This window comes from Thamnophis sirtalis, unplaced genomic scaffold (genome assembly GCF_051295495.1).
Source record: "Thamnophis sirtalis isolate CommonGarterSnake01/CBP01778 unplaced genomic scaffold, rThaSir2_p1.2 scaffold_3, whole genome shotgun sequence".
NCBI classification, from domain to species: Eukaryota; Metazoa; Chordata; class Lepidosauria; order Squamata; family Natricidae; genus Thamnophis; species Thamnophis sirtalis.
The window spans coordinates 141,346,821-141,363,370 of NW_028261383.1; the positions used below are offsets into that span (position 1 = coordinate 141,346,821).

General features: G+C 41.3%; 1 protein-coding gene across 1 annotated transcript in view; it reads left to right on the forward strand.

Moving 5' to 3' along the window:
* PECAM1 (platelet and endothelial cell adhesion molecule 1) overlaps positions 1–16,550 on the forward strand; it is a 68,543-nt gene that overhangs the window by 13,338 nt on the left and 38,655 nt on the right. Inside the window, exons 3-5 of the mRNA XM_087710255.1 lie at positions 8,404–8,697; positions 10,346–10,651; positions 14,410–14,688. Of these exons, the coding sequence (XP_087566381.1) occupies positions 8,404–8,697; positions 10,346–10,651; positions 14,410–14,688 (879 nt within the window). The remainder of the gene's footprint in view (positions 1–8,403; positions 8,698–10,345; positions 10,652–14,409; positions 14,689–16,550) is intronic.

The following is a 16,550-nucleotide window of genomic DNA, read 5'->3' on the forward strand; positions in this document are numbered from 1 at the left end:
TAAGAGATCAAAGCTTAATGCATATAAAGAGGATATATAATGTATTAATACAGATGGATTCGGAAACAGAATTAGTTAAAGATTGTATGATAAAATGGGCTCAAAATATTGAGGAACCAATAATGTTGGATACATGGGAAAGAATTTGGGTAAGAAATGTGAAATTTACACAAGCTCAAAATCTGAGAGAAAATTTTTACAAGATGTTCTATAGATGGCATTTAGATCCTAAAAAGTTGGCTTCTATGTATCCGAATGTACAGCCTAAATGTTGGAGGTGTGGTTCTCTCGATGCTACATATTATCATATATGGTGGACCTGCCAAAAGGTTAAGGCATTTTGGATAAAAATATGGTGGGTCATGCAAAATGTTTTTAAAAGAAGGATAAAGTTTATTCCTCAGTTATTTTTACTAGGTATATGTACTGACTTTACAGTGGTAGAGACCAATTTGATTCTGCACCTGATAACTGCAGCAAGACTGTTGGTGGCGCAATATTGGAAGAAGGAAGACTTGCCTACAATCCAAGAATGGACATTGAAAGTAACAAACTTAGCTGAAATGGCTAAAATATCGGCATATCTCAAAGATCATTCAAATGAGAGATATAAACGAGACTGGAAAAAATGGATTGACTATATACAAAATAAATACGGGACTAAGAAATTCCAGTTAGCCTATGCTTAAGATCAGAAATGATTTAAACTGTTAAAAGTCAGTTCAGTAAGAAGAAGCTAAGGTCAATCTAGAATGTCATTAATTTCTTTATTTCTTTTTTCTCAATAGATTTTAGACTGTGTTAGTTAAAAATCCATACCGTGTACGGGTTCTGGGAAGTCGGGGGGGGGGGAAGGAGGAGGGGGGGTGGGGGGTGGAGGGAGGGAGGGGTACACACAACAAAAAAAATTGTACTTCAATGTCTTAATGATTGACAAATGATGACATATTTGTGGTTTTTTTTTTAAAGAAAAATAAAAAAGTTCTCTTAAATAAAAAAAAAAAAAAAAGACTGGCTGCCCGTCTCTCCAGATCTTGTGGCTTTTCAGGATTTTCTTTTTTAAAAACGCCTCTCCGGGTGATCTTGAAAACCTGCAAGGTTGCTTTGGAAGGGGACAGATGGGCAGCATTTCCCTCTGCCCCCCCTCTCTGGGTGCCTGCAGCCTCAGTGCCTGCAGCCTTAAAGCAAGCCTTTGCACAGTAAAGAAAATCTCACGAGCGAGAGAAGTTCTTAATTGCCTTTACTGTGCAAGTTGCTGCAGGGCCCAAGGCTGCAGGCAACCAGAGATGGGGTGGGGGGAATGCTGCCTGTCTTCTCCCTCCCAAAGCAACCTTGCAGGTTTTCAAGATCGTCTGCAGAGGCGTTTTAAAAAAGAAAATGGTCTTCTTGGGAGGGGGAATAGGCTGCACTCAGAGGAGCCGGTGCCCGGGGCGCCCTGAAGCAGTGCCAGCCAACATGTCCATAAGAAAAGCCCCAAGGGCAAGTGCTGCAGCGCCACACCCACCTCCGCCCTGTCGGCTGCCTAGCAACGCATCCCCACCGCCTCCTTCTACTCAGCAGGTGGGCCGTGTAGGGGCGCAGGCATGGCCCAGGAGAGGGTGGTTAACAGGGGGCACTGCCCAGCCAGTTCTCACTCAGCAGCAGTGGTGAGTTCCACGATGTTGCCTTCAAGGTGAGCAGTGGGCACCATGTGGCCGGGGCAGCAGGGCTCACCCGGCACCCACCCAGCCACCACTCAGTGGGCGGGCTGGCGGGTGGGCAGAAGGTTGCCCTGGCGCGATCGAGGAGGCACATCGTGCGGAGACTTGGTGGGCATGAAGGGCTCCCGTCTTCCCTGGCCAGGCTGGAGCATGGAACGTCCTTGCAACAGGCGCGTATGCTACTTGCAGAGCAAAGATGCGGCACTCAGAAGCGGCGGTGGGCTTGTTTTCCAGTCGTTCCTGGCCCTGCGAAGGTTCCACAAGTGCCTGGGCTCTGGGACATCCTGTGCTGTGCCCGCTTCCGCTGCCGCCACCTCCGCTCCCAAACACAACTGTCAGCTGCGAGCAGGTGCCTGAAGCTGCTGCTTGCAGTCATTTACAGCTGCAGATAGATTCTTCGCCCTGTGAGAGCTCCTCTCCAGCACTCCTAGTTTGGTAACATCATCAGTGCTAGAAGGGAGTGGGATTGTGGGGGAAGAAAGACAAAGGACAAACAGGAGAAAGAGAGGGAGAAAGAGGAGGTGGGGGATAGTGGGATCCTTGCTGCTTTCTGAGCTTGGTGGTTTTCTTACAGGCATTTCATTACCAAACTAGGTAACATCATCAGTGCTAGAAGGAAGTGGGGTTGGGGGGGGGAGGAGGAGAAAGTTAGGACAAAAAAGGAAAAGATAAGGCGGGAGAGGACTGTGGGGTCCTTTGGTGTTCTCTGAACGTGGTGGTTTTTAATTATTTTAGGGGATTTTTATTTATTTATTGTTTATAGAATGTTTATTACAAGAAATGTTATTCCTTTTTGCAAATGTTTTCTTTGTGATGCAATATGTTGCTTTTAAGTGTTCAGACCAGGTTTATATGTCTCAAAGTGGCTGCTTTTCTATGGGCAGGCCAGGTTTCTTGCCAGGCAGCTTTGCCAGATTTAGTGTGTTTCATCCTCGTTGTTTAGGTAATTCTGAGGTGGTTGATGGTTCTGTGAGCGCCTGTCCTTTATAATTTTCCACATTGCCTTGATGGTTTTTATTCCAGTGACTTTGTCTTTCCTGTCCTTAGGCTTAGGAAAAAAACTGATTTCATTGGCAGTCTTTTTTTTGGGGGGGGGGATTCTTATTTTTTGGTGTTTTCCTGGCACTGTCATAGTTTCTGTGTGTGTGTGTGTGTAATGTCCCGCAGTTATCTACGCATTAATAATGATCTAGTAATATTAATAATATCTAGTAATTAGTAATATCTAGTAATAACATCGTCTTGGCCACTCCCACCAGGTCACATGGGTAGCAGGCCACTCCCACAAAGGAGGCCACGCCCACAGAATAGCTTCGAACAATTTTTGAAACCCACCCCTGCACCAGATGTCTCCCCAAATGTTCTTCACCAAAATCTGAGAAGCCCTCTAGCAATGATCCACATTTGTCTGACCAGCACTACCTCCATGGGGCAATGCCAGAATTGGCATGCCAGTTTGCACCCCACCCTCCATTCCCATTTCTGCTTCATCATGTTTGTTTTCAGATAATAAAAATAGCTGTTAGTCGCCATGGCTACATAATTGTGTGGAGGGAAGGTAGCCAAGGAGCTAAAGGGTGCTATGAGGCAAACATTTCCACTAATGGGAAAAATGGCCTGCCTTTAAGCTCCAGGAAGCTCCAGTGTTGCAGCCCAAGGAAAAGGAAAACAACAGATGAGCTACAGCTAAGCTGGAAGCAAATCGGGTGCTTGGTCCAACAGTGGCAGTAATAGGCTCAGAGGGGCATGGCGCCTGTTCAGGAATAGGCACCAATCCCCAAAATCAAGAAATTTCTATCAGGACCCTCCTTGAAAATTCCCTGGCATATTATAATATCCTGTCCTGCAATCAGCCATAGTGCACATTTCGTTTGATTAGACATCATTTCTAGCCAAAACTCCTTTTTGTGAATTAGGAATGGAGATCACATCTATGCTTCCTGAATAGAAATTGATGGTTCCAAATCTCATATCCAAATCCTGTTCTCTTGTGTGGAAACCAACCTTGTTTTCAGTCTATTTAAAACATGAGATTTCATATGCTAAAGGTCTTATTTTTGTTTCAGTCAGGACTGGCAAAACTAGCTTTTGTCTGTTGCCTTTTATCAGGAATGGAGCATCACTAGTTGCTATTCCAATGGAACAGCAGCTTAGTAGGGGAGAAGGAAAATGGGCGTTGGTCCACTTTACATGAAGAACATATACAGTGCAGCCTTCTAGACTGGCTCTAGATACCACTTTCAGAGCCTAAAATTATCTAGCTGCAGCAATATCACCTATAAAACAACAGACTACACAATTTTGTCTTTTTCTGACAAACCCAGACCCTACTCCAAGGCCTTTGTCCTTAAGTTGCTTTGCCAACAATATCCAATATCAACCCAACCCAACTGTTCATGAACAACAGAGATACTCTCAATATTATGGGGCAATAACACAACCTAAATGATGCTTATTGCTGCATTCGGTCTCTTTAATATCAACAAGCTGTCCTGGTAGCCTGAATTAACCTCAAATGTACCCGATTCAACTCCTAAATCATCCCTAATTCATGCTTTTCCTTCTGGCTAAGGAAAGCTTTCCACAGTTTTCCCTGCAGGAAAGCAATCTATCTATGGCAGTTTTCAAAGATCTGAAAGTCTCTAATATCTTTTCCCAATAGCAGCTACTGTCAATGACATGTAAAGTGTTGGTGTTTCTCTTGATCTTCCTGCTGTTTCTACAGCTGGCTCTTCCAGGACAATCTTTCTTTTCCCTGCCCCTTCCCCAATCCACTACTTTGAAAGATCAGCTGTAAAAGTCAGTTCTAACAGTTAGGGTTCCTCTGATTTCTCCTCAGTAGATTGGTCGGATTGTGAAAATTATGTGTTATGTTCACAATTGACAAATGGATAGGAACACGAGGAAACAACACACTATAATTTTTCTTCTGTGGAAAGGACTACACTGTCTCCTGAGAACTTCCCAATACTTTTTCAAGGGTTTTTGTTTGCAATCAATTAGTTCTCACCTTGCCCTAATAGCAGGGACAAAGGCCTGCAACATTTTATTCAGTGGTGGGATTCAAATTTTTTTACTACCGATTCTGTGAGCGTGACATGGCTTGGTGGGTGTGGCTTGGTGGGCGTGGCAGGGGAAGGATACTGCAAAATCCCCATTCCCTTCCGATCAGCTGGGACTCTGGAGGCAGATAATAGATGGGCCAGTCAGAGGTGATATTTACCGGTTCTCCAAACTACTCAAAATTTCCACTACCGGTTCTCCAGAACTGGTCAGAACCTGCTGAATACCACCTCTGATTTTATTGCTTATTGGCTGATCAAATTGCTACACTCCTTATCATGACATGTTCTGTGGATTGGTCAGTTCAATCAAGATCCACATTTTCCTGGCATCTGCTCAGTAGTTTAGATCAAAGAAGCAGATCCACCTCAGTATATAAGAATGGTACAGACAGATTGCTGCAAACATTAAAAAAAAAAAAAAAACCTTGATAGCAAACACCTGGAAAGCTTCCCTTAGAAAGATACTGAAGTCATTTCCGCACCAGTAGTTTATGGTGTCTTCTAGAATCAACCAACCATTATTGTGCCAAAATAATAGTAGCGAGGACAAAATAATAGTAACGAGGACAGGCTGTATATCACTTCACAATTGTTGGATGCTGCTATGAGTCACAAGTGTGGAAATGACCTATAACTAATTCATCAACGTACAATCATCTCATGAACAAAATAATAAAATTAATACTTGAAGCCGTATTCCAGAGGGATTTTGTACGGAAGAAAGAGAAAGAGAGAGAATCGGGCAGGGAGTGGGAGATTTCAGCTAGATTGAAAGCGTAAGAATTATGGGCAGGGTTAGTTAGAACAGTGTTTCTTGAGCTTTCTGCAATCATGGATCACTAAATAAATATTTTTTTAAAAAGATGTGGGGACTTCTCACTTCAGGAAAGCCCCCTTCCTTTATGTTCATATTGAAGGGCAGAGTAATTCACTGTTTGGTGATAGGATAGTTGTATTTATAGATACATCCTATTCCATTGCATTCCCTGACCTTTCTTAGCCAAATTTTATATCAAACATTCAGTGTAAACATAAGTATTTATTTAGTAACATTTGAATATTATGAACCCAATAAGAGCAACTCTTAGCACAATTTCTGCTACTCAGTAATATTCCTCAGGAGAAATCATCTGAGGGAGAACGAATCCCCAGTTCACTATATCTTAATAACTGCATTTGCTGTTTGCATTTTTTGGGGGGGATCACTTGTACAAAATCTCTGTTTTGTTTGGACTCACATAACTGTGACCATTGTCAGTTTTCTGAATTTTAGGAGTCCTGTTGCTGCTTATATTATCACTGGCACATTACAAGTTCAGTTTACAGATACTGATCCATTGCCACAAAGCATCTGCAAAGTTCAGAAAATGAGAGGTGGGCTAAGGCAGTGAGCTGGTTCTGATGTGGCTAGTTCAGGGATCAGCAACCTGTGGCTCTGGAGCCACACATGGCTCTTTCATCCTTCTGCTGCGGCTCCCTGTCGCCGGTCAGCTCCACAATTGATAGGGCTTTTGGTTAGGACAGGTAGAGGAAAAAGGATGCCATGCTAGGAGGAGACTCTATGGTGGGGGAACAGTTGACTCCAGAATTGAATGGGGAGCTTCCGGTTAGGACTTTTGTGGCTCTTTGGGTGTTCAAGGTTTCCGACCCCTGGGTTAGTTGATTGACAGTGAACATGGTAAGGCTTTGGTGAATCAGTAGTTTAGGGATGAGATGCAAAATTGGCAGGTTTATCATTTATTCACGAAATGTATGTTTTGCCTCAATCCAAACAACTGAGTTTATAAATAATCATTTTAGCAGTTAAAGATTCTGAGCTTGTCAGCTGGAGAGCTGATAGCATAGGTTTAAGATCTGAGGGCTGCATAAAGGGGTGAGCTCCCATTCCTGCCCTAGCTTCTGCCCACCTAACAGTCTGAAAGCATGCAAATGCAAGTAGATAAATAGGTACTACTTCGGTGGGAAGGCAACAGTGTTCCATGCGCCTCAACATATGGTCATGTTGGCCATATGACTAAGGAAATATTTTCAGACAATGCTGGCTCCCTTGGCTGAGAAACTTGGCTGAGAGAGAGAGAGCATGAGGCACAAGGTCATCCTGCTGGCTTTCTTGGATCAGGCAGAACTAGAACCCACATTCACCTGATTTCTAGCCTTGTGTCTCAGCCACTAGACCAAATTGGTTACCTATCATTGACTATTCTGTACTTGTTATTGGACTGTTTACCAGCAGTTGTATTGTTTTTTAGCACTTGGTGCAGGGGTTAATTTAGTATAATTTTTAGAAATGCAAATGAAATCATCCAATTTTTTGTTGCTTTCCTTCTTATTCTGGATGGAATCCAGTCAAGGTCTTCTGGTAATGGAACAGCTTCCTTCAGTGGAAGCAGAGCACCAGGCCAGGTTGTGGGGTGAGCCTCTTTTGGTGTTCTGTGAGTGCACTAGGTGATTGTGTGGAGTGTGTGTTTGAGAGGGAGGGAGGGAGAGAGACAGACAGACAGACAGACAGAGACAGAGATTTGAGCATTCAATAGGAATGAATGACTGCCGGGATTGTTTTCGTGATTTTTGGGGGTAAGATTTTAGAAGTGGTTTGTCATTGCCTTCTTTTGAGAGTTGAGTGTGTCTGGCTCAAGGTCACCTTATTGTCTTTATGCCTAATGCAGAACTAGAATTCACTGTCTTCCAGTTTCTAGCCTAATGGCTTAAGCACTAGAGCAGATGAGCTCTTTTTAATTGCTCTCAAAGTGTTCTTGTTGTTGTTTGATCACAGGTTATTTTATTGTTTATATCAGGAATGAGTGGGTGGGTGATCATATACACTAAAGTTAAGAAATAAATGAAAAACAAATAACATGAAGAAGAGGGATGTCTGGGGGAATAAGGCTTCTCCCATGCAATCTTCCCAGGCCATCCGGGCAGATTTGGGGGAAAATCTTAAAATGCTGCAGCAGAAGAGGAAAGGAGTGGGGTGATCTCTAGTTAACAAATTCAAATACAATAGAATGTGACCATGCTCGCCACCTCCTGCATCTCAAAAATAATAAGACCGCCCCCAAAATAAGGCCAAATGCTTATTTCAGGGGTCAAAAGAAAATAAGACCCTGTCTTATTTTGGGGAAAACATGGGTATTTAATTTACAGTTGGTTCACTGTCATTCCTCATTGTTGAGAGACAGCCCCTTTGGATTGCTCAGGTTTTTTCTTTGATTAACCCCTCAGTTTTGCTCTCCAGGAAGTTGTTCCATCAACTGAAACAATCCTTCTGTGGGAAAAATAAGCCTGAATATTTAGCAACATCAAGTGAAAGATGACTAATACCTTACAGAACGACCTAGTACAGTCTTTTGCAATCTAGTATGCTTTGGACTACAAAGCATCTTTACTCAGTTTAAGAATGTATCAAATAAATGCAAATCAAGGCATACAATTATGTAATTTTTTGATTAATCAAATCAAGCCTATTATTGATTTGATTAATCAAAAAATTCATAAGAAATACAATCAGATTACTTTAGTGGCTAACATCCTATTCAAATGCGTTGGATGTATGGATCCAATATAATGATTTCTGGGGGGAAAACAGACTGTGGATGATTCCTGAAACTAATATCATGAACATTTCTCTTCTTTTCCAGTGTTCACTATCAATAAAGTTTCACTCCAGGCTTTTCCACAAAATGAAGTGCGCAATGGAGACTCACTCATCCTCAACTGTTCTGTAGACATTAGCAAGAACGAACATTTCCGACTGAATTACACGTTTTCATTTTTCAAAAATGGTGACCTTCTGTTTACTAATATGGTTGAACAAGATAGCGCTCAGTATACAATCTCACAAGCTAGATTTTCTTCTTCAGGATACTATGAATGTTCATTAAGTGTTGAGGAGAAAAAAAAATCCAGTGCTCCTTTGACCATAAAAGTTGAAGGTAGGTGTCTCTATACTTTGAAGGAATAACTCGGGTATTAAAATTGTTTTTTATAGATAGGAAAGATTAAATACAAATTTTCCTTGTATTTTTACCACAGTGCTGTTTTCTATTTTTTCCTCCTTATTTTCCTTCCTTCCTTCCTTCCTCTTTCTTTCTTTCTTTCTTTCTTTCTTTCTTTTTTCTTTCTTTCTCTCTCTCTCTCACTTTCTTTTCTTTTCTTTCTGCTTATTCCAGAAAATCTTTTTGTGTTATTTTTCATTTTCTTTACAACATATTTTAGCATTTTGGAAAGCACCCAGCCTTATCACTTGTGTCCCATGTTTTTCATAGTCACGTCTTCCTGGTGTTTTTCTGTGGATGTAGTTCTCTTGTGTAAAATTCTATTGGGACTGCAGATTTTTATTCAGTTGTTTTTTGAAAATCCTTTTATTCTACCAATTAGATTACAAATCTCCAAAGCAACAAAACAGCCTTTCCCAAGTCTGCACTATAAGGAAGCAATCCAAAGAGGTTTTGCAACACTTCAGTGACATTTGGCTCTAATCCATAAAGAAACCATGACATATAAAATGGCTTTCTTTAGGTCAGTGGTTCTCAACCTGTGGGTCGGGACCCCTTTGGGGTTCGAACGACCCTTTCACAGGGGTCGGAAAACACATATTTTTGAAAAAATACAAAAAACATAAAATAATTTTATGGTTGGGGTTCACCACAACATGATGAACTGTATTAAAGGGTCGCAGCATTAGGAAGGTTGAGACCCAATGCTTTAGGGGATATTTTTCCCAAAGAAAGTTGCTCTTTTTTCACTTTATCAAAACGATCTCTCTGTCAGTTGCTATTTGCCTCTTTGGGCTTTTTTTTCTCCTGCCTTTATTATTTTTATAAATAACTCATATCAAATGCTCCTTCCTCCTCCTATTTTCCTCACAACAACAACCCTGTGAGCAATGGTGACATTCAATTTTTTTTACTACTAGTTCTGTGGGCGTGGCTTTGTGGGCATGATGTGGCTTTGTGGGCATGGCTTTGTGGGCATGGCAGGGGAAGTCTATTGCAAAATCTCCATTCCCACCCCATTACAGGGGAAGGATACTGCAAAATTTCCATTCCCTCCCCACTCCTGGGGCCAGCCAGAGTTGGCATTTGCTGGTTCTCTGAATTACTCAAAATTTCCTCTACCGGTTCTCTGAACTACTCAAAATGTCTGCTACCAGTTCTCCAGAACCTGTCAGAACATGCTGGTTTTTACCTCTGCTTGTGAGGCTAGTTGGGCTGAGAAAGTGACTGACTGGCCCAAAGTCATCCAGCTGGCTTTTCATGTCCAAAGTGGCACTAGAACTTACGATTCTTTGGTTTCTAGCCCTATGCCTTAACCAACATGGTTCTCCAGTTTTTTACAACTTGTCATAACTTATAACTTCTTATAACAACTTCAAAAAGGAAGGAATTTTAGAAGATCTTTAGAAAAAAAAGATCCAAGATGCTAGGCTTCCTTTTTTTCAGAGCTGGAAAAAACAGCTTGAGCTCGAGATTTTTCACGTATTAACACATGAAAATCCCAAGATCAAGCTGTTTAAAATGGCTTCCAGCTTGTCACTTGCAAAGATATAATTTAATTCATGAATGCTTCTCTATTTTGAAGGCATAGTGAAGCCGATATTGAGTGTCCAGAAAACAGAAGTGATGGAAGGGGAAAATGTACTTTTACGCTGTGAAGTGCCGGAAGAAAAGCCACCTTTCTATTTCACATTTTATAAAACTGCACAGTCTGCAAATGGAGTTGAACATGAGAGGAGACGAACATCGCAATATGAAAATTTTGTTGACTTAGAATTTCCCATTGATGCCGGAGACAGGATTTTATATTTTGAATGTGCTGTCCAGATGAATTCAATGACAGGATCTCAAACCTCGGAGCGCAGTAACCGAACAATTGTCACCGTGACTCGTAAGTTAGTCAGGCTTTTACTTTCAAAACTAATAAGTAAAATTATGCTTTTTGATTTTGTTTAAAAAATGCTGCAAACTGAGTTGTAAATTCCCATCATCCCAGATAAACACATGCTCGTGGTAAGCCCAACCAGCCTAAATATATTCTCTTCTACATTTTTTTTTTACACTTTAAGGAATCACTTAGTAATAGTTCTTTCTACATCTCATACGTCTTGTCAACTTGGCTTTTAGGAGCCAACTCGAAAGTTAAATCGATGAAATATTCCTACATGTCAAATCAATGAAATATTCTTAAATATTTCTAAAAGTTACATAAATGAAATACTCCTAAAATCAATGAAATATTCCTAAAAGGAAACCTATGAAAGACCCCAATTTTCTAAGATGCAGTTCTTGGTTCGGTGGTTCGAATCCCTAGTGCTACATAATGGAGTGAGCTCCCATTACTTGTCCCAGCTTCTGCCAACCTAGCAGTTCGAAAGCATGTAAAAATACAAGTAGAAAAATAGGGACCACCTTTGATGAGAAGGTAACAGCAATCCATGTGCCTTTGGAGTTTAGTCATGCTGGCCACATGACCACCGAGACGTCTTCGGACAGCGTCTGCTCTTAGGCTTTCACATGGAGATGAGCGACCGCCCCCTAGAGTCGGGAACGACTAGCACATGTATATATTTATTTCAAATTTATAGCAGTCTTTGTCATCATCAGGAAAAAAAAACCACAAGATAGACAGGAACACAGGAACATGATGGGGCAAATTAAACAGTGTACAGAGCACATAGAAGAAGAAAAAGGAGGGGGGAAAGGAAAACTCCCCCTTTATATTTGCAGCAACCAATCCTAGCGTAGATTGCATCATGCATGAGTCAGCACTCTCTAATCAACTATAACTGTGGGTTCTGGCCTATTGTACACCTTACTGTTCCAGCTACTAAATTCAATATCTTAACATATTGATAAATAATTGCTATGCCAGATGGATCTTTGAATCAAAAAGGCGGTTTTCAAATTGTCAGAGATATTCCAAGCATGTTAGCTCACTCTTGATTGAAAATACAAGAACTGCCAAAATCACTGGTTTTGTATTATCTCTGATGCTGGCAGTAATATATTTTAAAATCAATTAAAGGTTTTTGTCAAATTCCTCCACTGTTCATAGCAGGGTTTTGAACAGAACTAAACATCAAAATATCTAAGTCCTCAAAGATCATTACAGAAACTAAAACAACCATTAGTCTTGTGACATCTTAAAGAATTACTACTACATATGCACAGCATTGCCAGATGTCTACTGTTTTGTCCTGAGGAAGTAATACTATATATGGTTCTTTGTATCCTTCTGCAGCTGTTTTTTTTTGCATGGACCAGCTGATTAATACATGCTATGATAAAAATGTCACCATTTTTAACCCAGGGAAAATAAAGGACATTGCACATAACCACAGTTTTCATTCCAACAACTGTTTTCAACCATTCCACAATTACTCTTTTTGTTACTGATGAGGCTTGAAAGCATCTCATGAACTCATGGGTTTGCCCTCAAGTTGACCAATGGGCAGCACCAAAAACACTTCAATTGTTTCACCTTTTCCCCTGTTTTTCTAGTGATTTCTAAGTCATGTGAGTGACTACTGTTCCAAGGAGCTCTTCAACTCCACTAAAAGAGCAGCAAAGGGTAGGGTGAGGAGCACAGTGGCTTGCATGGTTAGGATGCTGAGTTGGAGGTTAGCTAGCCTGTGTTTGAGACCCGAATGCTGCCTTGGGGCAGGGTTGAGCTCCTGTCCTTTGCTCCAGCTTCTGCTGGGAACATGAAAGTAGTCCCTTACTGGGTTTCCCTTGAGCAATGGTGATGTCACTGGCTAAATCTTTCAATCAGGAAGCACCTTGGTGCTTCTGACATAAGTACTCTGCTACGCTAAGGGTAGGGTGCTATCTTTAGAAACCAATAAGCAGAACAAGGCAAGAATGCCCAGTAGGTCTGCATCCACCCCTAAGTCCCAAAATCCATGCCGCTGAATTGTCTCCACAGTCATTTTTTTTTTGCACCCCAAAAGGATAAGAAGTTAACTGGCTCTACTGCCTTATAGACACAACCACACATGTGTTTTTGTGGGTACAGAGCTTAAATTAGAAGTAGTGGAGATGTTGCAGGTAGGGGAAACCACCTCAAATATTTCATCACAATTATTTTCTTCAAGTCCATTCACTAACATTAACAGCAGAGATGGAATTTTATTAAAATGTTGCAATGCAATTTATCCTTGGTTGAACAGACATAAATATGTGTATGTCCCTTAATAATCTCCCCAGTGAGAGAATAAATTCAACAAGGGTACAGAATTATATTGTGAATGGTTTTTTTAATATAAACTCATGCAATGGTCTGGATTTAAAGATAAAAAGGTAGTTTAGATCATACTTTGACGTGTGTGTGTGAGAGAGGGGGGGGAGGGAGAAGGAGAAAGAAAGAAAGAACAGGCAAGATAGTGATTATAGCAATAGCAATAGTAGTTAGACTTATATACTGCTTCATAGGGCTTTCAGCCCTCTCTAAGCGGTTTACAGAGTCAGCATATCGCCCCCACAGTCTGGGTCCTCATTTCACCCACCTCGGAAGGATGGAAGGCTGAGTCAACCTTGAGCCGGTGAGATTAGAACTGCTGAACTGCAGATAACAGTCAGCTGAAGTGGCCTGTGGTACTGCACCCTAACCACTGCGCCACCTCGGCTCTTCCCTTGTTTATCCCTTGTTCCTTTTGTATATGTGTCAATGTTGCATGCATGTACAAAGGAGTAGGGCAGGGCTTTCATTACACAGTTGAAATTACCATCTACACACACACACACACACACACACACACACACACACACACACACCATTGGACAGCAAGTGCTTAAACTAAATGCATATTTTCCCAGAGTCTCAACAATACCAATAAATAAATAATAGTACATGCAACTAACCATAAATAATAATTATTTTTACTTCCTTATTTAATCTTTACTTTTATCCTTCCCACCCTTCCCTTTCCTCAGTCCTTCATATGGATAATACTACATATATCTAAAGAAGTGGACCATAATCAATGACATCTTAAATTCTTAATTAGCTTATACAATGTGCGAGAAATTTTATAACCAAATATATTTTATTCTTTATACTGTTTCCATCTTCCCCTTAAAATATTGACAAATCCATAATGATCTGAGAATCAGTGTCTCCACTAGATAATTAAGAATCAAGCTGAAATTAAGTTAATCAACTAAAATTGGCAAACTTCCTCAAATAAGTTACTTTATCCACATATCAATGGATCAGTTCTGCAAACACGCTAGAGTTAATTAAATTAGGTTTCTCAGAGGAGCTCCATATTCACAAGAATAAATATACTACGCACACCCCTCAAGTGTCATCCCAGAATCAGCACATGACACCCAGACAAGCTCCCCCTATAAAAAAATCTCTTGCTGTACCCCATTTCTTTGCACCTTGCCCTTAAATGCAAACTGTTTTGCTTTTAGGAATAAATATTTCTTCTTTCCTCACAGCTGTTTGAATCTCATTTTTATTCTTATGCAGCCGCAGCTTGAGTTGGGAGCCCAAATTATTTTTCTGACAGCTGCCACAAGGCCCAGACTCATTTTTTTTCTTTAGCGGAGTAACGTAGCCACCTCTCTGGAAACTTTCCATATGCTATTGTTTTGTGGTTTTTTTAAAATTATGATAGATTGGCTTTTTCTTTTTTGCAGAACCATTTCGTGTTCCTGAAATAACCATCAACCCACCACAGAATATTACCGAAGGGGATAAGATCTGCATAACATGTTCAACTGTTATGAACATCCTACTTCACCAGGATCAAACTGAAATTATCTTGCAGAAAAATAAAACAATTCTGAATAGCACAAAGGGCAGAGAGAACCTAATGTATTGCAAGGTAGTCAAGATGGAAGACAATGGCAATTATATTTGCAAAGTGGAGCATGGAAGTGTATCTAAAATCAACAAAAAAGAACTTGTGGTGGCTGGTAAGAGATTTCTCCATCTTGCTTTAATAACTCACGGCCTGATCTTAGTCTATGGTTTCAATAATTATGAAGTGGAATATCTACTTTTTCAAGATATGAATTTATCGTATGGTTCAGGGGTGGGTTGCTGCCGGTTTCACTAATGGTTCGCAACCCGCACACAACGCACACTCACTCACTTTGCTCACACATGGGCCAGACGCATGTGCACTGTTCAATGTAAATTGTTCTTCGCGCATGCGCAGAACAACTAGAAATCAAAATTGCGGCAGCCCAGCAGCAGCGAGGGAACCGGTTCGGGGGCATGGCAGGCCTGGGTTGCTTCCGGTTCTGCAACCCATGCCTGAATTCCACTACCGGTTCAGCTGAACCAGACTGAACCAGGAGCAACCCATCTCTGGTATGGATGAGTTCTAGTCAGAGTTGCCTCATGATGTCCTATGATGTCCTTCACACCTTCTGTAGCTGTATCAGGTGAACCTAGCAGAAAATAAGGGAGTATCTAAACCAGGGTGGGTTCCTGCCTGTTCTAACCTCTTCTATAGAAGAGGTTCCACAAATCTACAGTGCCGTTTAAAACCGGTTCCAGCTCCCTCCCCCCGCCCGTCCGCACATCATCAAGATGAAGAGCAAGAGGAGGAATTCTGGGAGTTGAAGTCCACAAGTCTTAATGCTGTCACATTTGAACACCCCTGGGTTTTTTTCCCCTAAAGGGTTAGGGGTGCAACGGTCTTGTAACCTGACAGCTTTAAGACTTGCGTGCTTCAAATGCCAGAGTTTCTGAGCCAACATTTTGGTTGCTAAGCAAGAGCTTGTTAAATGAGTTTCACCACATTTTACAAGTTGGCCACACCCACCCAGTCACATGGCCAGCAAGCAACTCCCACAAAGCAGGCCACACCTACAGAAGAGGTTCTAAAAAAATTTGAAACCCACCACTGATCTAAACACACATGCTTTTCCTTTCCTGAAGGTTTAAGTACAGCAGGATTGGGCATTCATATACCACAATTCTGGAAATAGACACAGAAGGTGTTGCTTGTTTTTTAGGCAAGCTGTAGGCTATGAAGACAATATTGCCTTGCCTAAGAGTAAGGCAGTTGAGTCCTTCAGCCCATCATGAATCCACTTGAAAACTTGGGAAGGGCACAGTAGACAATAACATTTATCAGGAGCACTTTTCAAACTCAGAAATAGCATTCAGATTGCTTTTGAGCCATCTCATGGAGTCTGTGGGCAAATATGAATTACTCCAATGTAGTGCTTCAGACTTGCTTCAGCTAAACACAGGGCCTTCCTTCTATGATAGGGTAGCATTACAGTACAGGTAGTCCTCGACTGACGACTTATAATTCATTTAGTGATCATTCGAAGTTACAACGGTGGAAAATAACAAAGGGTTGTTTTTGCATTGGACATAATTTAACATTTTTAAGAACACATGCTTAGAAAAATAATGTGCCTTAGAATTAACAAGAAAGTATAAAAGTTAGAAGAAGAGGAAATGTCTGTCGTCTTAGAAAGAAAAGCTAGCTGATAGAAACATGGCAGCTGGCAGTTTAACCACAAGAGCTTACAGAGAAGCATAGGATAAAGAAACTAACTGCTTATTTCAGTTTCTTGTGCCGTTGCAAATGGGTTACAACAGTGATGGCTAACCTTTTTGGGCTTGGGTGCTGAAAGTGTGCATGCATGTGCCCACACCCATATTCAATCCCCCCCGCGCCCCCCTTGCATGCATGCATGACCCACCCATCCCGCTGCCCTGCCACCCCCACCCCTACTTCTGGTAGGCCCATTTTTTCACCCTTCCTAGGCTTTGGAGGCTTTCCTGAAGCCTGAAGAGGGTGAAAATGACCTCC